Source organism: Hypomesus nipponensis, chromosome 4 (genome assembly GCF_054491055.1).
Source record: "Hypomesus nipponensis isolate SF chromosome 4, ASM5449105v1, whole genome shotgun sequence".
Lineage (NCBI taxonomy): Eukaryota > Metazoa > Chordata > Actinopteri > Osmeriformes > Osmeridae > Hypomesus > Hypomesus nipponensis.
This window is the reverse complement of record NC_140364.1, coordinates 10,951,866-10,972,992: the sequence shown is the minus strand read 5'-3', so window position 1 is coordinate 10,972,992 and position 21,127 is coordinate 10,951,866. Positions and strand designations below refer to the sequence as shown.

The following is a 21,127-nucleotide window of genomic DNA, read 5'->3' as shown; positions in this document are numbered from 1 at the left end:
GACTGGTCTCATATTTTTCCAAATGTAACCCATAATGACAATTTGTCTCCGCCTGTTACCACAACTGTAAGATTTTTGTTTTCCCAGCAGTAACAAGACCGAGCTGGATGGACCCCCGCTGTCGTCTCCGCTTGATTACCATCGTCTTCAAATGTGAAAGACACGAACACAGAAGAGAAGCGAAGAAGAAAACCTCCACACACGCACACACACACACACGGCTCCCCAGCTGTCTGTCAGAAGCACGTCGGTTTCGGCTCCTCTGTCCACTGTGGGGTGGATTTCTTTTTTCATTCTTAAACAGCGCTCTGAAAAATGTACACATGCCACTTCATTCCGGCCTCCCAATGATTGCTCCTCCAGGCCATTACAGTAACACAGAGACCACCATAATGCAAAATTTTTGTACATCCCCAATACTCGCAATCATAAACAATCCTAAAATGCATTGAAAAGCATGAATCGAAAGACTTGATTGGTCAAACTAAAATGAATCAGAAGACGTTGTTTATTTATGTCTGTTAAATTCTGTGGGGGAAACAATGCCGAAGCCTGTTGTGTGAGGTCCATTCCTCCTGACACTCTCCCAGTCCTTTGAGCAGAACCGTCTCCAGATTGTGTGAAGAATCCAACATGTCCATTCTAATTCCACTGAAATCACAGGGGATGTCTGAGTTAGGAGAAAAAGAGTGGACTCTCTACGTGACCAGACGCCTGGGGATGGAAGGAAAACTGGAGAACGTGGATCCAATAAGTGTCCCAACATTACACAGTCAATATATTGGATTCTATTCCTATGTCCACACTGGTTACACACACACACACACACACACACATACTCTGTATACACAAACTCTTACAACATTTGCAAATGGACACACTCACATGCATGTACACATGCATTAAATATTTAACGAAATGGCTTATTTTGACCATTCACTGCTTTTTCACTATTCAATTCCTTTCCTTGAACGGATTCCAAATCCCATGGGTCCATGACATTTTAAAGACTAATGCGGCTGATCTGCTGAACTCTGAGATACTGCTCATTGTAATAGGACAGGAGAGCTAATGTAATTTTCCCTTCCAATTTGATATTCAAAAGATGAAAGACATCTCTCGGTACAGTGATATTCAAATGAAAAAGAGACTGATGACAGAGAGAAAGAGACAGAGAGACACAAACAGAGAGAAAGAAAGAGAGCGATGAGAATTCAAGACAGTGAGTAATGCAAGGAGAAACCCAGAAAACAAATGAGTACTGGTCATATAAAGGAGGGGTTGAGAGGTGCAGGGTGGTGGGGGAAAACAGAGGGAGGCATGGGAAAGAAGGATAGTTCATTACAGTGGTTTTTTAGAAAGCAGGGAGTGTAAGAGGAAGGAGAAGAGAAAGGGGATCTCACACTGAGTCAGACAGACACACACTGGGACCTGCTGTGATAAACTCTAGTTGAGATCAGAGAAGGAGGGAGACAGAGACGGCAAGGGAAAAAAAGAATAGAGAGACAGAGAAGACCACGGGAGCAAATAAAACAGAGGAAGACAAAGAGAAGGGGTGGGTGGGGGGACCACGTGAAACCGAAAAGGCAGGGAGAAGCAGCAAAAGAAAAAGGGAGGCAAGAGATAAGGAAATGAATGAGTAACAGACTGAGATAAAAGCAGTAGTCAATGAAGCAGAGACAGCGAGAGAGAGAGAAAGAGAGAGAGAGAGAGAGAGAGACAGCGAGAGACAGCGAGAGACAGCGAGAGAGAGAGAGAGAGAGAGAGAGAGAGAGAGAGAGAGAGAGAGAGAGAGAGAGAGAGAGAGAGAGAGAGAGGGGGGTGAAGTGGGACATAATCACCTGTCGACACTGTTCAGGGAGCTGAAACCCAAGGATAGTGTTTCATAATGCGGTATGGTATTTCTAAAGCAGCATGCTGTATGCTTGTCATTTTCACCTTTTTTAAGGAGGGTGAAAAGACTGGAGAAAGAGGGAAAGAAGTCAGCCAAACACGAGGGTGGATGGGTGCTGTCACAACACCCAAGGACTTTAAGAGATACGTAGCAGATTAAGGAGCTTAAAGGTTCCTTCACAGGGCCAGAAGAGCCTCGAGGACCTGGCTGAGGAGGTTTCTGGGGCCCTTCTGGCTGACCCAGCGAGCACTGGGACTGGACTGGTCCGTGTCACCCTACAGAAGGCTGCCTCGGTCGGTGCTCATAATAACAAGGGCTTTAGATAAGCCCGGTCAGAAACCCCGGCCGCGAGGGTCATTGGCCACAGCCTTGATCCACACCGGGCAGAAGCAGCACTTTCTGCAGAGCGGACAGACTTCATCCAGTAGCTGAGCCACAGACTCCTCTTGAGCAACACTTGAAAGGCTTAGACAGTGTTTACACTATCTATCTCTCTGGAAGACAGGAGTTGGAATCTAAAGGGCTCTCTGTTGGATGTGGAAATCGTTCTGACTGTTTGTGAGCTTTACAAAAGTCAGAAGGGGGGGGGGGGGGGGGGGCCGAGAGGAGATTCCAAAGTGTTCAACGTCCGGGGAAGCACACCTTTCACCAACCTGCCTGAATCATATCATGTCTGCACAACCTCTGCTTGAATTCCCTGCAGAGCTGTGGAGAGGTGAAAAGAAGAAAAACACATTAATAGGGAAAAAACACCCCATTTAAATTTTGCTCCAAACACCATAGTGGCGCCATCAGACACACTGCGCTGTGGGGGAGAGGGGCGTGGGACCCAGACCAAACAGAGAACCCTGGAGAACTCCCAGGACAGCGTTCTGATCCCTGCTTTCCAAACCTAGTTAGGAAAATAAATAACAAACAAATCTAGACAGTAGAAAAAAAACTCTGCAAACATGAACTAATGCAGCGCAAGCCAAATTAGGCCCACTGCCACTGCTAATGAGCGCGTGTTACTGTGAAAGAGTGCTCCAATCCTGGCTGCATGTCAATAGCTGGTCCCTCATGATGAAGGGCCATTTAAAGCACCACCCTGGGTTCTGCTATGTGAGACGGCCTCAGCCTCTCTGACTGACTGTGTGATCTGTGTTTAACATGCACTCCATCTGATTAGAGCCTCATGAGAGAAGGAAACACACACACACACACACACACACACACATGCAGACATTCCTGCACACATACACAAGCATGCACACATGCACGTGAGCTGACAAAGTCAATTGATGGTTGCTTGAAATGAGGAGGGCTAGCAGTTGGGAAATTGGAGATCAACCCAGTCATATAGCTTAGCCTGCAATAAGAGCCATTATTCAGAAATGAGTCCCTCATTCAACCTTTGGTGGGGCCTGTTCTCTCTGATTCACTGAATATATACTGTACTATGCTGTGATATATTGTATACAGTATATATACTGTATATACAAACAAATATACAGCCTGTCCACATGCTTGTCCATTCGAAACTACAGTTTCATTATAGGTATTTTGTGACTTTGTCCAGTTCCCCACCACTTATTTCTTGTTAAGGTAGGAGTACTAAATAAAAGCTACGGCATTTCACAAATCAGGAGCTCTCTTCCCCCCTGTACTAAAACCATAACTCAGGGAGAATGGTACGCCACTTCGAGAGCCTGCACCTCCCTTCCCCTCACCCTCATCCCTTCAAGACACCCCCCTTCACCCCCTCCCAAGGAGAATATAGGCCTCTCCTTTACCAAGACAACAAATCTTAACAGCTAAGGCTGACCATGTAAAGCCTCAGTGAACACAGACTGACCAATCACATTAAACACAGCCCGGGCCCTTTAGAGAGCGCTGATGCTTAACGCCTAGACTGATAACGATAGGTTGAAAGTTTATCTCTTGAAACACAGCAAACAGCCTAGGGCCCGAGTTACGAAGAAAATGAGAAAAATGAGCTACCTTTTTAAGAGAGATGGTTGCGTTATAAAGCCATGATTCTCCCTGTTCTGTCTCACAGCACCAGAAATAGGCCCATCACGCATAAACCTGTCAATGGAATCCAATCAATTCACCCACAAGACCTGTTCCTTGTCACTGGTATTATATTTCATATTTTCTTCTGCTTATCTCCTTAGTCCTTTAATCTTTAAGTAAAAAGGTCCTTTCTGCAAGAGGATTTTCCAATTTATTTGCACACCAAAAGCTGCTCCATTCAAATCAGGGTGAGGGATTTCGATTGTATGTTTTGCACAGCCCTCCTCTGTACGCATAGGTAGCTTTTTTTATGAACACTTACAAAATACTGAAAATGAATACATTCCCTGCTATTTTTATTACTTCATTTAGCTTCCACCATCTGAGATGAGACTACAGGAACTGAGAGCTAAGAGAACGAAAGAGAGAGAGAGAGAGAGAGAGAGAGAGTGAGAGGAACAGATAGACAGAAAAAAGAGAGAATAAGAGACAGAGCGAGAGGCAAATGGGAGAGTCCCCCTCCTCACGTCTGTCTCTGTGGCTAGTCCACCTCCTAATGCAAGTCTATGTCAGTCAGGTGTAGAGGTAGCCTAGTTGGGCCCGGGGTCTCATCATGTCTCTGTCTATTGTACAGTCAGGTCAGCGTGTAGCCCACTGTTTTGGCGTGTCTGTCTGGAGGTCCATGTACCTGCCAGGAGCCCACGGTGCAGAAGAAAGCATCTCCATTCGTCAATCATTGTCCGCATAGAAAGTAAGAGATCAGTCCTTCTCCCCAGCTGTGCCTAGGAGGACTTAAACACAAAGAGGGGGGGTGGGACTCTATTAAAGTGTCCATCAGGATCTGCTTCCACCTTACAGCATAGCATTAATGACCTGGATCATCCACATCCAACGGAGACAGGTCATACTGCACTGTAGTGGAAGCTCTCATCAACCAGCTAGTACTCTCACCTTCTACTGCCACCAAGTCATTTAGAGTGACAAGATGACTTATACTTCCATGCCAACGTTGTGTAGTCTTGCTAATATATGTAATTAGTATCACTGTGCATGGGAATGGGCTAACCACATGCATATTTGACCTGACTGTCATGCACTCTGCATGCTGTATCAACTCCTTTCCAGAAGAAACCTACACTTCTAAATCGATGACTGTTCATAGCCTGCGAATTAATCTCTCACTGGGATCTTTTGCAAGGATCCAGATATGCAATTCTCTGTCGACAAACACAAAGACGAAACGAACATCCCATTCTTCATTAGGCCTCTAATTAAGACAGTTCGTTATCTCACCACAGTCTCCCCTGGGGGTCTCTACCACTGATGAATAAACACCTTACATCACCACTGAAACGCCAATTAACCCTATTTACACCCACAGGCATCCCACACCTACCAGGCTGAAAAAACAAACAGACCGCAATCCTCTCCTCTCAGACAGGTCTTTATGGAGACAGGTTTCATGTTAAGAGTGTCTAGAGGCTACATTTCCAATGCTGACAATGAAATGGTGTCAGCCTGAGCCATTAAACATATGCAACCCTATCAATACTGAAAGGCAAAGCAAATAGTTGCTTCACATAAAGATACTGTAGTACAGTATGTGGGCCTATAAACACAATAACACATGGGGATTTTTTTTTTTTTTTTTATCGACAGAAAAGATACAAACCATTACGGAGTAAGAAGCTAAAGAATGCACAACTTTGTGCAAACATTGCCATGCATACACAGACACGCACACACACACACATAATAACAGCAAGGCAAACAATGGTACTGTGTGACAACACTGTGCTACTTTTTTTCCTGTGTTCATCATCATAGTTAAAAACTGTCATTACGAACATGCCTCATTACAGTGGATGCTCTTTTACCCATTTATGCCAAGTCAAGCACAATGGACAGCAACATGGTGCTGAGACTGCTGGATGGATGTACATCTCATGGAAGCGAAGCCAAAGCAAGGAATACACTGTCAGAAAGTAAGAATATCTACAATTTCAGGAGGCCCATGACTCCAAGTTAACATAGGCAGTGTCACTAAAACAGAACAACATGAAATCCTTCCCCACTGACATGGTTTTGTCTTAAATGTGATGGAGATGTGTAGGGGGGCAACTTTGCGGATATCCATATGTGTACTATCCTACAATCAAAGAAATCTGAGCATATGTGGATATGGAACTATTGGTGCCAGGAACAATGTCAGATTTCCCAGTACTGCGACTGAATTACAACACCACCACAGAAAAACCCTCATCGTAGGAAACAAATAGAATGATCATAGTACACCGTGGGAAGATAGAGCACACTGCACCATGAGGACAAAAATGTCCAAACTTCATGAACTGTTCAGCTTCTGGTTCAGAGTGACAGCTGGCAAAGATGATCTCAAAAAGAGGCTTGGTACATCCAGCGTGAGTGTGCGTGTAAGAGTGTATATGCGTGTGGGGAGGATCTGTGGTTTGGTGTGCACGCGCGTGAGCAGCGACAACCGAATAGTACCTCATAATGCACAAATCAGCCTGATTTCGGAAACACGAGATAACCATATCACTATAAATGGCTTTACAAATTCTGCGTTTAGAACCGTAAGAAAACTCAATCGCAAAAATCAACAATAAAAAAAACCTTACACATGTTTAAACTACACATGAACCATTAGCGGCGTTCTGCCATCAAAGCAGTGTGTGAAGTAGCATACAGTTGCCTCAAGTGCAGGATTTAGAATTGACACATTTACTAGAATGACAGAAAATTAAGTTCAGACCTACGTATAAGCACATTTGATTTTTTGATTTCATATGCGACTATATTGTTTCTCAAGAATCATACTTACAAACACTCGACGCCCGTTCTAATTCCATGTTTCCGTCGAATACGACTCGTAGGTAGAAAATAGCCTAAACAGCAAATGTCGACAACAGTGTTTCCAAAAGTATGCTTGGTGCAAATAATAGTCCCCCAAAGCATTGAAGTCAATATTAAAATATATCTATCTAGTGGACCAAATTAAACGTGGTTGCATTATATTGGTGTATGGTGTTTCGAAAAACAGGATAGGCTTCACACACAAAACGGTACCTAGTGCACCTCTCTTTCCTCTTCCTCCTTTTCGCTCCCTATACACTGTCCCTCATTCACTCACGACGTCACCGTGCGAGACGCAACGTTAACTCTTCTTCTCTCATCTGCAGTAGGCTACAGTGCCCATACGACCCACTACAAGAAGATCGGCCCGGCTGAGTGGGTAAATTAGAGCGCTCATTGGTTGACGGAAAGACAGATGGTGCACTTACATTCTAGATAAATAGTGTAGACCTCCCCCCAATGCCAATTTGATGGCAAGCAGCGACTGGCCAATCAATTCCCTCTGTCTCATATATTCTCTCTCCTCTTGTAGTGTCAGCGTGATGTATGTAGTCATTTTCTGAATATATATAAACTTATTCCGCTACGGGACTGGGTCTGCTACTGTTTGTCTGTAATGTAATAAGAGAGCGCAGGGATCGGCAGACCCACATTGGCTTCATCATCCATTACTTCTTCCGTTTGGATTCAAAACTATTTGACAGAAATTGTGTTCGGTAGCGGAATAATTCAAGCAGGTAAAGTGACCAAACACTTTATTTACGTGTTCATCACGAATCAGTTTTGAGTAATATATAATGTATTTAGATCACAAGCGTGGAATATTGCATATTTCCAGCAAAGATTGCAGTATAGTTTCGATTTGTGGAAATTCCTATAAAGACTTTATATATATGTCAGTCAATTTACAACACGATTGCTTTTGAAATGTAACAACTTCAGTTGCAATTGACAAGGCGTAATATATGCTGCGTGAGTACCCAACAAATGACGTTCACACAGGGTGGGAATACAGAGCAGCAATCGAGTGGCGCGAGCAGCCCGCTCTGAGATTTGAACCACGGACTTCACAGTCTTTAGCCGCGCTCTTTAACCGTTACACCACCAACAAGTATCGTACTAATGCTACCAAATGAGTTTATGGCTTAGCTGCAGTGTGGTGCTGAAAGGACAGCTCCAGAGTGGCAGCAGGCCCTTCTCAAGGAATGAAACACGCTGCAGTGTGAACGCATCGTTAGACTCACATTTGTCCCTGATGTTACTTTCCTTGTTGTACTGGAGGCTGAAGTTCTACTGCAATTCTCTTCATAATTAATGGATTGGCTAATAAAGACCATCCATGGAGACACACTGTGCTTCCTTCCATTACTAGTTTCAACGTGCCTTTGCTTGTCCTTAAAATATGTAGATTCACCAGTGGACTTATTAGTCTGCAGGATACTAAGTCACCATTAAAATATCAACTTTTTAAAATATAGTTTTAAAGTGCATGGGGGAAGTGCCCCTGCCATTGCTTGTCCTGCCAGTAATACTATCTCCACAGAAACAGCTATGTGTGACTATCCTTTCTTCCCCTCTCTCTCTCTCTCTCTCTCTCTCTCTCTCTGTCTCTCTCTCTCTCTCACTCCTCTTCCCACACACGCGCCAAGTATCTCTTTCAAGGTTAAACAAAGACACTTACCAACCAGAAAAGCTTGTTAACAGCAGCAGCCGCAACCAGAAGTATGTTTCTTCTATGACTACATTCTTACAACCTCAGTTAAAGAGCATGTTGTAATTTCAAGCTGCGCCTACTAATAGCTGAGGTTATTGCATAAATTAATATTCCTTGTCCACACTGATGAAGCAAAAAAATGGATAAGTAAAGAAAGGAGACTGACAAAAGACGCCTGATTTGCTCTCATCCCTAACAGACCTGTCATCACCTTCCCTTTTGCTCCTCTTTCCTAGCCATCTCCCCTCTGTGATTGCTCCCGCCCACATCACATGCCACCTTCACTCTCTGGGCTCTAAATTACAGCCTGCTGCCAAGTTTCTCGCCTTGACTTGCCCCTGTGTACCTTTTTTCCCCTTGCACAATCACAATCAATTATCACCCATTCCCATCCCTTTTCACACTCCTTCACCCCATCTCCTCCATCCATCTCCCCCCGTAGACTGCAGGAAGAGGAATTCTTTGCTATATTTATCTCTGCGTTGAATAATTGAAGCTCTGAGACAGTGGATAATCTTCCATTTTCTCAGGCTCTGTTCATTAACCCTCACTCTGCTATGCACCCATGTGGTATCAGTTGGGCCTCCACCCCCTTCCGAAAAGTGCTTTCCACAAAATGGAAATGACTGTATTGTTCTCTGCTACGTTCTGCATGTGACCCGTCTCTCATGGATATTCATCACCATCAGATTGCGGAAGACCCACCATGGATGCGTCATGTGTGTTATTTCAGTTCTCCTCAGCATAAAATTACAGTCCACCTGCACATACAATCATGCCACAAAACCTACAATCATCCAGGGACTGGTGCAAAAACCTGTAAAAAGGTCATCTTCAAAAGCTAGCAGTTACAAGACTGACTGAAAAAAAAAATATATATATATATATACACAAAAAACTTAAGTAGGAGACATGTTAAATAAAGGTTTAATGGTTCTTACAGCATCACATTCCATAAATGACAATATTCATGATGATTAGAGTACTTGTCATATGATAAGCAGAATCATACATTAGCTGCATTGTTCAGATTCCAGTGTAGAAGTAATAAACAATAAAGACAGTATTTTTGGAAAGGCAAGTTAGAATCAGCAGATTACCAGCCCACGGACCACTGGAAGTAGGTTTACACGGAGAGGTAAAGATAGAAGTCAAGGAACAGGTGAATAAATTAGTAGAACAAAATGAGAACATATATATATATATATATATATATATATATATAGCAAAATAAATCCCCCCAAAAATTATAATACAGCAATTACCATCAACATCTGAAATCCACTTCCAACTAGTTTTCAAAATATACAAATGAATGGCACAAGTTAGCATTATTCAAACATAATTAAATAAATGTACAATTAACAGCATTCTTTTACCCTCCTTCAGTCAGACAGTGTAACCCTCCATACATTCCAATAAACCTTTTATGTAAAGACATAATACCATATGGTGTCATGTGATGTAAGTGTTACAGATGCAAGATACAGAACAAGAAAATGTACCATTTGACAGTAATAAATTGAATAATTTAGAATTAAATGAAAAGTACTATTACATAAGTGATGTCAAATATAAGTAGAGGTAAGTCAAGTGCTGAAGACAGTTCAATGTCAGTAAATGGTAAAGTATTTCAATCTAAAACAATTAAAAATCACTTCACATCTTGGGAGTTTCGAAATACTACGCATTGATTTTAAACTCTATTTAACACCCATAATAACCCATGGGTTCTTAATAAAGTGAGTGTAAATCACTACTGATAAAAGCTCCTAGTTTTGGCAAAGTGCATTTTACGATGACATTTAGGTAGCCACTTAAAAGGCACTTTTACATTTCAAATTATAACATTTAGGATAGTATTTGCTGTCTGTATGGCTTCTTAAATATTAGGTGCCAAGTACAAATTGTATATGTTCACACATCATATTAGACTGCAGTTAGGATTTGAAAGCCTGTCATATAACACCATTTAATTCTGTCATAAGTGATCATTAAAAGAGCAAGCCAAGCAGGGGTCGTATCTGAGGCCAGTTTGTGTGAACATTCCAAGAGCATTTTCAAGCAAAAACAAAGAAAGTGTACCATCTCATCTTATAGTAGGATAAAGGTCAATCATTCTACATTTGCAATTCACATTTCTCCTCAATTGAACAGTAATGCCTGGGTAGTTTCTTGTTCATCCCACAGGTGACAGGCAATCCAACTCCCATGCAAATTCAAAATAATGTCCCAGGTCAGTGACATCAAAACAAACATGGTATCAACACACACGTGGCACTCCCTGACATCTCACACAGTAGCATGAAATGGTCAGTGTGCATTACTTTTAGAGTTTCACCTTAATTGTTTCTAACAGTGATTAGCCATGACTATTTATTCGTTTTTTGTTGTTGTGTTGTGTTTGTTGTGTGCTGCATTTCACTGTTCTGAACAGTAGTCAGGATTAGAGAATGAGAAAGACAAACGTCTCGAAGGAACCAAGTGAATAAAGTATGCCTCCTTTCTCCCTCTCTCCCCCTCTCATTGCAATTCATTAATGTGTGCACGGTGCGTCTGTCACCACTGCTTCCCCTGCTATTCCCAACTGCAGAATCTCTATGTTGCCTTGTCACTCCGTAGCAAAGTTCTACGACTGAACCCTCTAAAAGCTCTCACGACAACCCCTGCCTCTCATTTCCTCCTCTCAGACCTGTCATCACTCATACACCCTTTATTATTCCAAATCACCTCAGTTCACTCCTTCAGTCTCATAAACTGACACTTCTGTGATGCTGCTTGACAAAGCTCTCTTGTCTCTCTTTCCCTATCACACCGATCTCCACATTCACCCTGTCCTGCAGTGGCTTGGTGACCCCCTCTTTGACAACCCCTCTTTCCTCTAACCCAGCAACGTGCTCCTTGTTCCTGTCTCGCTTCTCAGCCCTCTGGGCTCTCTCCTTCTCCCTGTCCCACTCCTCCCCCACCATGCTGCTCACGTCGCTCAGGTCTCCCAGGTGCTCCACAGAGTCGCACTTCTCCAGGTCTGAGGCAATGGTCTGCAGGCTGATGACGGACATGGAGTCCGACCCAGCCTGCTCTGACTCGCCCTGCTCCCTCTGGCCCCAGCCCGACTCCCTGTGCTTCTCCACCCACTGTCTGGTCTTCTCTCTGTCCGCCCAGTCGTTCTCCAGCCCTCCTCGTCTGTCTCCGCCCTCGCAGGCACCTACCTGGACACCAACCGCTGCCTTCACCTCAGCCTCCGCCCCCACCGGGGAGCTCCGCCCACCGCAGGCCAAGGGCCGCTCCCTAGTCGCATGCATACGCCCTCTCTGGGCGTGGATCTGCTCGCTGATTTGCTCCAGGTTGCGCAGGGCGACCGAGTAGCGTGTCTTCACTTTGGCCACTCGTTCCTCCAGCTGGACCACCTTCGCCTTGTGCTCCTGTCACAAACACATTCAGACGATCAATTAAGACTCAGAGACACAGTCACGGCAAAGTGTTTCAAATTTACTGGAGCTTCGCAAAAAAAAGGCCCATTCAGGTACATCGTGCCTCTTCAAGAGTGTATCAATTTATTGTCCACCTCTAATATGTGGTTGAACTGGGCCTTGAGTTCAAAGTAAGGCTTGGACTTGAGGATGACCCTCTTGAGGGCTTTCTGCAGGGTCTGGACCCGGGCCTCAGCCTCCTGACACAGCTGGGTGACTCGCTGGTGCTCCCGCTCGCTACGCAGACGCTCCTCCTCCGCCTCGTTCACCTGACACACACACACACACAACCACACACACACCGTCAGCTTCTGATTCACCATCATTCTCAAAGGCATGAGCATTCATCATTCTCGTCTGTGGGTGCTTTTATCCTTCAGTCATCCTAACAAATCACGATAAACACAACACTTCTAAACAGCAAATGACTGCGGGAGCAGGATGACCTCAACCTCCCACTGCTTCAACTCACTCTGAGTAACTATGGTTTAACTCTCGGCTCAAGAGAATGGATATGCTATATGCAGCTAGACATGCTGACAATAACATATACAGCTGAGCGAATAATATCACAGACGTTGTAATGTAATAACAACACTGAACAGGGAAATGCTCTATCACTCTGATGCAGCTCATAGCTGAGCTACATACCGCTGGAGAGCTGGAGCATATGAATGAGGACATTCAACCTTGATCTTTAAGAGCTGTTGCATTCATCAGTATTGATTAGAACCAGAGAACACCAGTCCCCAATGTTCCGGCATTCTTTGACTACATACTAAACAGCTGCAGGGGAAAACAGACACAGACCCCCATCCTGACTGATGATCAGGTTCAATGTTATCACATTTGCATTGGACTGAGTTAAAGACAATCTTCTGGACGCCTAGATGGGAGGATTTTTACAAGGGGACTTGTCCATCACAACAACGCCTATGTAATTCTAATATAAATTCAGCAGATGCTTTTGATGCAAAGCGTGGTACAGTACAGGGGGAGTATTGAACGTGCAACCTCTTGATTTGCAGTCAAGTGTTCTCCCATTGAGTTATACCCTTGCAGCACCAAATAATGTAAACAGTTTCATGAACATGTAGTAACATCTGAAAATGTCATAACATTTGCACTTGTCTTCATTGAAAATGTAATCAAATAATTTAATAAAATGTCCTGACTGATTTTGTAATAATACTTTTGACAGATAATGTAATACCTTATTACATTATAGCGAATCTGTTAAATTTTCAGATGGGTCTTTTTCAAAACTCATTATATCATATTTTTGAAGGATAATGTTATACTGTAAACTTAAAGCGTGCAAGTATACAAATGTTATAATACTGTTAGTGTCATGTTGATTTCTTATCTTCATGTTTGGAAATTACTGATTTCCTGTTTGGAAATGTAAACTGGTGGGTTTTATTACATTTTCGATCAACTTAAGTGGATATTTTTACTTCATTTACAAGATTATTACATTTTCAGGAAATTATTACATTATTGGGTGCTGCAACCCTCCCCAATAGCTACTCCAGCATCCCTTATGTAGTGCATTGAATTTCCATGGTCCATGGTCTTTTGTCCTTGCCACTGAATGTTCACTTTACTCTACAAGAAGGAGGCTCCCTAAGAGTGGCTTGTGCTGGTTCTGTACCTTGGAGGTAGCATGGTTTAGCATCTCCTGCCAGGTGGGATCCAGAGTGTTTCTGTCTGCTAACAGGCCCTGCTCCGCCACGTACACCATCTCCCTGGCTGCCGTGTGCATGGAGACAGCTCTCTCATAGCGCAGCGCTGCCTTCTGGGTCTCCTGCTGGGCCTGGAACACAGGCAACAGCCAGTCACAAACCAGAAAGCACACTACAACCAATCACAGCACACTCAAGCAATCATTATTCACAAGAGAGAAAGAGAGAGAGAGATAGAGATAGAGAGAGAGAGAGAGAGAGAGAGAGAGAGAGAGAGAGAGAGAGAGAGAGAGAGAGAGAGAGAGAGAGACACTCCAGGGGGTGAAACTCCTTAGGAAATGTTATGAGTGGAACTCTGATGATCACAAGGTATCAACTGGGCGTCTGGCTGCAGCTTCTCACACAGACGTGACACATATAAATAGCAGATGGTATTCCAGTCTTGTAGTTCCGTGAATTGTTGAGACCATAGGAGAGGGTTTGTCAGGGCGTGCTTGGGAGAAGGCAGTTAGAGACAAGGTGACTCAGAATCACAGGGGAGGATTTTTGCCAACAGCCCTGAATGAGGCTGCAGAAAAGGGGGCCAGACGGATGCCCCAAGTTTAAGGTCATTCCGTTCAAAGTTTGATGAAAGCTCTGGTTTGAACGCCTGTAAAATGTTTCTGACACAGCATGCCACCATAACTGTCTTGTTCAAAGACCATCAGACTCGGGGCAGAAATTGCTCTGTGGGTAGAAATAACAAGCCGCATAAGGAACTTTGCTTCTTCATATATGAACAGAAATCAGAACTATGGATAAATGATGACGGATGAAATGAAAAACTGGCTTCTCCTTTTTAATCTCATCTGCATTTTCATAACATTGAGAAAGACATGTTAACCAGGTCAAATTTCCAATCCATTATTTGGTTCATTGTTTTCAATTAAGCCCTTAGGATTTTGTCTAAGTTTATATTGGTTCAATTACAGTATGAAATTACCCTTCAATGCGATGATTAAATATGACTGACACTCCTGCCCTGTTTAATTAAGGGTTAACTGTTTAATGTAACCAATTAGAACCAAATTAGTGTGTTAGTAATGACCAGTTTCTGAGATTTTAGGTTGTGAGATCAGAATCTTACTCACTATGGAAACACACGGTTACAAGGTTGCATTCCCAATCCTGATGAATATCCACGCTCAAAAGACACACACAGGTTTGTTTTCTCTTTCACTATCCTAGTGAGGACAGACAATTCACTCCCATTCAAAATAGTGTAATCCCTAAACACCAACCCTTAACACTGAATTTCTAACCCCAACACTAATTCTAACCCGAAAACCCATAGAAACAGCACTAGAAGAAAAAAAAATGTGGTCCCCATAAGGGTTGCACAAGACCAAACACACACAAACACACACACCTACCTCTTTGGCCAGTCTTCGGGCCTCATAGTATGGTCTGGCTTTTTCAATGCAGGTGCCTAGTTGGGAGCCTTGGGCATTCAGCTTCCTGGCTGAATCAGTGAGAATCCTTCGATAGCTGGACCTGGCCTCCTGCAGAGGAAAAGGCCTCAACTTGTCAACAACTTAACCTCAAAGTCAAACCTCTGAAAAGTACACTATAGACTACAATTGTATCAGAAATGTGAACCTAACAACCAAAGAGACCAGGAACATCAACAGGAGCTTTATAGAAAACTGTACCATTTACCTTTAACTTTGAAAGGTAAGATATCCTCCACAAATAACAAAACATATACATTTATTCATTTTACATTTATTTATTTAGCAGACGCATTTCAGTTGTAACAATGGATATTAGACTGAAAATGGCTTCTATACCTACACACTATAATTTAAAGCTATATAAATGCACAGGCTTTTAAATCAATACGACAGTGTTGGATGATGCCTTGTAGGAGTCCATAGTGAAAAAGCTCACATCCAGTTGCAACTCCAGCTTGTTGATCTCATCGCTGGCCTGGTTAAGATGCTCGAGTTCCTCCTAAAAACAGTAAAAGTGTAGGAAGAAGGAGAGCTAGATCAATAGGAAGACGAAAATAAAAGCAAGGAGAACATTAACACAAATAGCTACATTATGATATTTTGCAATCCTCATTTGGGTTATATCTGCACAAACCTTATAGATGTCTTGATTGTTTGATGTGGATCTTAATAACGTGTGTTTACAAGGAAGTATTTTTTATTGAGGAGGTAGATCACGTTGCATTCATGCCAAACATGCTGCTTACCTGGATTCTTGGGTCCAATTCTTCTTCATATTTGCGATCATCTTCGTTTTCCTCTTTCTTAATATTTTCCTCGGTGTCCCTATCACTCTCAAATTCTGCTTTCATCTTGGTCACGGTATTTTCGTTGCCTCCATGTCTGTCCCCTCCTCTTCCTTTGAGGATGCTACTGTCAACATTCTCTGCCTCTTCGCCCGGTGTCTCCTCGCGCAAATCAACTTGTTCTGGACCTCCATAATCAGTTAAACCCTCACGCGAGCACCCTGGTTCCATTTGCGGCCCGAAGTGTATATGGTTTGTCAGCTAGTCCCGCTGATTTGAGTAACCTCAATTTCTCCAATGTGTCACAAGCTTTACACGTGTGTTATGTCCGACACATGTCAATTATCCACGTTACCGAATATTCAACTAGCTTCCTCATAGTTCAGCAAGCTGAAACAGCAAATTCGCTGCAGTCAAGCCATGCTAGTTCTACTAGCTTGCAGGGTGCTAATGACTGACACTCGGATGTGCGATGGGACAGTAGCATCAGCAGCAGAACTGGTGTTTGTTGACAAGCGTTACAGCAGGTGATATTATATTTGAGCGTATAGTAACCAGCAATTTGCCATATATTTATGGTGATCGCTATTGCTGTTTTTGCACACCTTGAGAACATGTTTTCAAGTTTTGCCTCTGGGATTCTGAATTCCCTCCTTTAAGATGGATAGACTAATGTTAAATGCATACTGACCCACACTGTATTGCTTAGACAAATAATATAGAGAAATGTAAATAGCATTAAATTACATTTAAATCAACAATAGGCTACACATTTGTTTCATCCACAAATTATATAAGTAAAAAGCTATTTAATACAACAAATTGTTTATTGGCATACATAACAAAGATATCATGGACAGCACTGAAACATAATGCAGATTATTTTCTTAATTTCTTCTTCTTTCTTCTTGTACTGAATAAGTTGTGGCCAAATGGAGGCCGTGCCAAAACTATCCCACATAAACTCTGTAGATAAGATCATCGTAACTCTCAAGAGTATTGTCCTTTCATGGGATCACCATTTTCCCCTCTATTCTGAAGTTCTCAGGTTTGATTCTTCTGCCGTTTCCAAAACCTCCGGACCTCGCTATGTCCTTGTGGCGTCACCACCATCACCCTATGAGGAACGTTCTGCCACACTAGAACTCCCAGGCCCTGAAGTGAAAAGGAAGTTGAAATAGTCAATCAAACAGCAGCCTGTTGCTAGCATAATAAAAATGACATCAGACCAGGGTGAATTTATTAAATGCAAAAAATAATAAGATGTTTTACCTGAGCTCTGTCCCGCAGCACTTCAAAATCAGCCTGAGAGAGGAATTGGTTATACAGCACTCCTGGTGATGGAGAGAATGATACAGAGAGATAAGGAAAAGAAAGACAAGATATGCGTGTATATGTGTGTGTGACAATGAGAGACAGAGGAGAGAAGACTGAAACGGATCTTAAAAAAAGAGTGTCAGACATCAGTGTCAAAATAAGCAGTTGTCAATTGCTGTACAGTTTATAGTCATTTTTTGGTACTCTTAAAAGGTACAACTGGAGATGCCAGAAGAAAAGGCAGTAGCTGTCAAACAAATTTATGTTCTTAATTTACAAACATATAGCCTATAAACTGTATGGCAAATTAGTTTTTTGAATTGATGGATGCCAATAAAAAACATAATTGATAAGCTTGATAAAGCTTTTCATGCATTTTGGCTCAAAATGCACCCTCATTTAGTAAAAAAAAAAAAGAAAAAAAGGCTTTTGACATCAAAAAGGTTGCAAACCCCTGCTTTTGGAGATTTTACATGCTCTCTCTATTGACACACACACTTCCTTACCCTCAGTGAACTGTAGGCGGTCTCTCTCCAACTCCCATAGTCTGATTTGGTCTGTAATGGTGGGAGGCAGTACTGGGTTCTGAGAATAACAGAGAATGAAAAATAGTCTGGGCATGGGTGAGGCAATTAAACTGATCAGCTACCCAAGTGATGGCAGAGCAGACCCAGGTCAGTCTCATATTGCTGTTATTAACACAGCATGACATGGAGGTAATGAGGAAAAAAAACATGGGCTTATATATGGAGCTATTATACCTGTTTCAGCATGACAGGATGTGCTCTGGTCCTTAAGAAGTGGAGAATCTGAAAAACAATATAATAAATTGATACTATATACATAAACACTGAATGGCAATAAATGTATTTTATATATGCAATATTTTATTTTTTTACACAAATGGTGCTATGGAAAAAATGACACAATGTGATCACTTCCAAAAAAAACACCTGACAAACCTAGGTGAGCTAATATATGTTGTTCTGTATGCTAAGCTCTTGCACTATCAGTTTTTTTTTAGGTTAGATTGTAAATTATGACTACTATTTTATTTTATTCCCCTTAGTATTAGCTAGACCCCCCCTATTAGCTAGACTTTGCTCTTTTTGTATAGTTAGTCCACATATTTAAGTTTCAATATTCCTATGTTTAATGTATGCACCTCCCTGCCAAAGTAAATTCCTTGTTTGTGCAAACATTCATGGCAAATAAAATCCCTTCTGATTCTGAGCTGCACTTGACATTTTATTTATTAAGCAGACACTTTTATCCCACCTGTTGTGCAGTGATACCGTTGGCAATAGCCTGCTGCACGGACTCCCTGGTGACCTGAGCCACCACCACGTTGGGGAACCTGTACAGCATCTCACTGAACAGAGCCACCAGAGCAATCTGCAGTTCAGAGTCTGGAAACCATCCAGGCAGAAGTAGATATAAACATGAAGTATACTTCAACAAATGAAGCTAAATCCTTATCAACATAAAGGCGTAAGCACTCAATATCAGAGTTAGCTTCTTGGTAGGAGCACATACTTGTGTAGGCATAGAGGCGATAGTTGGTTTCCACCACGATGAAGCTTGTGTCTCCGGTCCCAGGGGTGGCGCCTAAGGTTGAGGAGGCGGAGTTAGTTGTGACACCTGCAGACAGAGTGATGGCCAGTCTGGTGGGGTAGTACCTTCTAGACGTCCTCTGAAGAGAAGACAGGAAACGATTACACGTGACAAGCATTGGAACAAATTTGTTCACTGTTTATTCCAGTCCTTCCTGTTTTTTCACTATATTTTACCTTCCTCTGAAAGACAAGGCCAAACTCTCGCAGGTGCTGCAGGAAGGTGAGCAGAGACTCACTCATGCCCTCTACTGAGTAGTCCTTGAGTATCAAAGCAACACATATGTTTATCAAACAAGCAACTGCATATTATATAAGTTTCAAGTGTATTTACCAATAAGTACAGGTAATGGTACTTAGAAATTGTTGGGGCTGCTCCTCTCGGCAGGTTGCTATTAATATAACCTAAATCCTATGCTGTGGTTCCAAGAATTTATTTCTAAAAACATTAATCTCAAATAGGATCAATGTATTCAACAGGGCCAAATAACTCACCCTGCCAAGGGTGGAGAAACTTAGCTGGAATAAGAAAGACAAGATCTCCACCAGGTCCATCCCTCGTGTCTGGCACACGAGAAAGAGGTTCAGATACACAAACACATGAAATAACATATCACACTACCTCGCAACATGTTTACTGCTACATACAACCTGACTGCACCTGTGCTGTGTTGAGATACTGCAAGGTGAAGTACCAAAGCTGAGAGGCTGTGTCTAAGAGGAGGAACTGGAATCCAGCAGAGGTGATACAGGGAGCTTCACCCGGGTCACTGGGAGAGAGAAAGATAGTGTAGAAGATGAATCATAGACATACAGAGAAGTGGAAACAAGCCTTTTTTGTCTATTTGATCTGTAAGGTACTGGTGAGAAAATGGGAGTGTGAATGAAGGACTGAGCAAAGGAATGGTGCTTCATACCTCCTCATGAGGCCTGCTTGTATGAGCAGCTGAGCCAGGTCTTGGCTGACTGCTGCACTGGGGGAGCCCACCATAAAGTGCAGAATGACCTCCCAACGCTCCATGGCGTAACGGTCTAGACTGTCCACGTCGCGTGCATGCCGGTCAGGGCCCAGACTGCAGCCCTCGTCGGCCCACGCTTTACCTCTGTTGGAGGGAAGAGAGACCATGGGGAGGGGCCAAACATCAACACATCCACACACGCCACAAGGGCAGCTGTCATTGCCGTGTGTTTGTGACTCAGCTTGTGCCTTAACTTACCCTCCCAGCAGTGCTATCCTTAGATTGTCTTTGAATACAGGGTTCAGTATGTTCCCTTGCAGTCCTCCCTGTAGTTGCTGACTGTGCCATAATCGGAGCCCAGACAGCACAGACACACATTCATCGTGGTCCCTGAGATTAAAAAGCAGGGGAAGTAATGAGAATACATCTTTAATAGCATGTGTGCGTCTTGCGTTAACTGACAAACACCCTACCATGGAGTTCAAATTATTCATTCTAGTTATTACTAATGATTAGATCATTGACCAACTTTTGACTGTCTTTTTTCACCCATAAGGCAACAGCCGCCTGTGGGAGGGGCTGATCCAGGAATAGCATCCGCATCACATAATTCTTTGCCAATGAGGGGAGCTCCCTGAGAAACAAGAAGACAGATGATAGCGATATCCACGTCAAATCAAATTGGAAGAAAAATCGTTACATTTCATGGCCATGCACTGTGTACTTTAAAATAGTACTGCGTGTTATAAGTATTACCAACCTGTAGACAGCTAAACAAGTAGCTGGGTGGTTGTACAGTCTATCCAAGATGTCAGGACTCAATTCTTTCAAGTATTCGTGGAGGTTCTTGCACTGTAATTGCACGCGTAGCTTCATCCTCTGAGGATAAGATACAAATTCAAAGAGATGTCAGGCAAGCACACATTGTCAGGCAAGAAAGCAGAGTAATTTATAGGAAACTTCCTCTAATCAGTCTTTTCAATACCATGTACAGATGCATGCATTCGCTAGCGTCAACAGAAGTCTACACAGACAATAGATCATAATAACTTAAATATTTTATATTATACTACTAATACCTCAAAATTGGTTGTTACAAAATCACTCAGTTATTCCATATATTGTTGCATTTCATAAGATTTATCGCCATAATGTCTTTCGGCAAGCGTTCACATGGTCGCCATGTTTTTACGTCACGTGATCCCAGTTTACACCGGGATGATATCCGATTGAACAGTACGACCAGAGAATGTCTACGACATTCTGCACCCCATGGCTCTAGCGCTCATCACAACATCAACGATCAATAATTTCGAGAAACCTTGCGT

At 42.7% G+C, this 21,127-nt stretch overlaps 2 protein-coding genes and 1 long non-coding RNA gene across 3 annotated transcripts; all 3 read right to left on the bottom strand.

The window, feature by feature from the left end:
* Positions 1-484: 484 nt before the first annotated feature.
* LOC146295537 (uncharacterized) lies at positions 485-7,121 on the bottom strand. Its single transcript, XR_014753305.1, has 3 exons — positions 6,977-7,121; positions 6,732-6,795; positions 485-651 (listed from the first exon to the last, which is right to left on the bottom strand). It is a non-coding gene; the product is annotated as an uncharacterized LOC146295537 (long non-coding RNA).
* Positions 7,122-9,388: 2,267 nt separating this feature from the next.
* sh3bp5lb (SH3-binding domain protein 5-like, b) lies at positions 9,389-16,583 on the bottom strand. The gene is made up of 6 exons (XM_084696443.1): positions 15,872-16,583; positions 15,562-15,624; positions 15,045-15,173; positions 13,602-13,763; positions 12,043-12,216; positions 9,389-11,899 (listed from the first exon to the last, which is right to left on the bottom strand). The coding sequence occupies exons 1-6, from the start codon at positions 16,139-16,141 to the stop codon at positions 11,228-11,230; spliced, it is 1,470 nt and encodes a 489-aa protein (XP_084552569.1). The 5' UTR covers positions 16,142-16,583; the 3' UTR covers positions 9,389-11,227.
* Positions 16,584-16,718: 135 nt separating this feature from the next.
* On the bottom strand, positions 16,719-21,020 carry gtf2h4 (general transcription factor IIH, polypeptide 4). The gene is made up of 14 exons (XM_084696445.1): positions 20,879-21,020; positions 20,560-20,678; positions 20,329-20,433; positions 20,058-20,189; positions 19,758-19,943; positions 19,502-19,610; positions 19,336-19,404; positions 19,018-19,101; positions 18,764-18,920; positions 18,506-18,636; positions 17,989-18,036; positions 17,734-17,812; positions 17,183-17,244; positions 16,719-17,065 (listed from the first exon to the last, which is right to left on the bottom strand). Exons 2-14 carry the CDS (start codon positions 20,673-20,675, stop codon positions 16,955-16,957), a joined length of 1,389 nt encoding a protein of 462 aa, XP_084552571.1. The 5' UTR covers positions 20,676-20,678; positions 20,879-21,020; the 3' UTR covers positions 16,719-16,954.
* Positions 21,021-21,127: the final 107 nt, after the last annotated feature.

What these genes read in the sequence shown, in the direction of transcription:
- sh3bp5lb (XM_084696443.1), bottom strand. Translation starts at nt 16,141, where the DNA reads ATGGAACCAGGGTGCTCGCGTGAGGGTTTAACTGATTATGGAGGTCCA. An exon ending in CCCGAAGACTGGCCAAAGAG is followed by an intron (nt 13,764 to 15,044) that starts GTAGGTGTGTGT and finishes CCTGTGTTCCAG; the next exon opens with GCCCAGCAGGAGACCCAGAA. An exon ending in AGTTCAACCACATATTAGAG is followed by an intron (nt 11,900 to 12,042) that starts GTGGACAATAAA and finishes TGTTTGTGACAG; the next exon opens with GAGCACAAGGCGAAGGTGGT.
- gtf2h4 (XM_084696445.1), bottom strand. Translation starts at nt 20,675, where the DNA reads ATGAAGCTACGCGTGCAATTACAGTGCAAGAACCTCCACGAATACTTG. An exon ending in GCCTTGTCTTTCAGAGGAAG is followed by an intron (nt 18,921 to 19,017) that starts GTAAAATATAGT and finishes TCTTCTCTTCAG; the next exon opens with AGGACGTCTAGAAGGTACTA. An exon ending in ATCCTGTCATGCTGAAACAG is followed by an intron (nt 17,813 to 17,988) that starts GTATAATAGCTC and finishes TGTTATTCTCAG; the next exon opens with AACCCAGTACTGCCTCCCAC.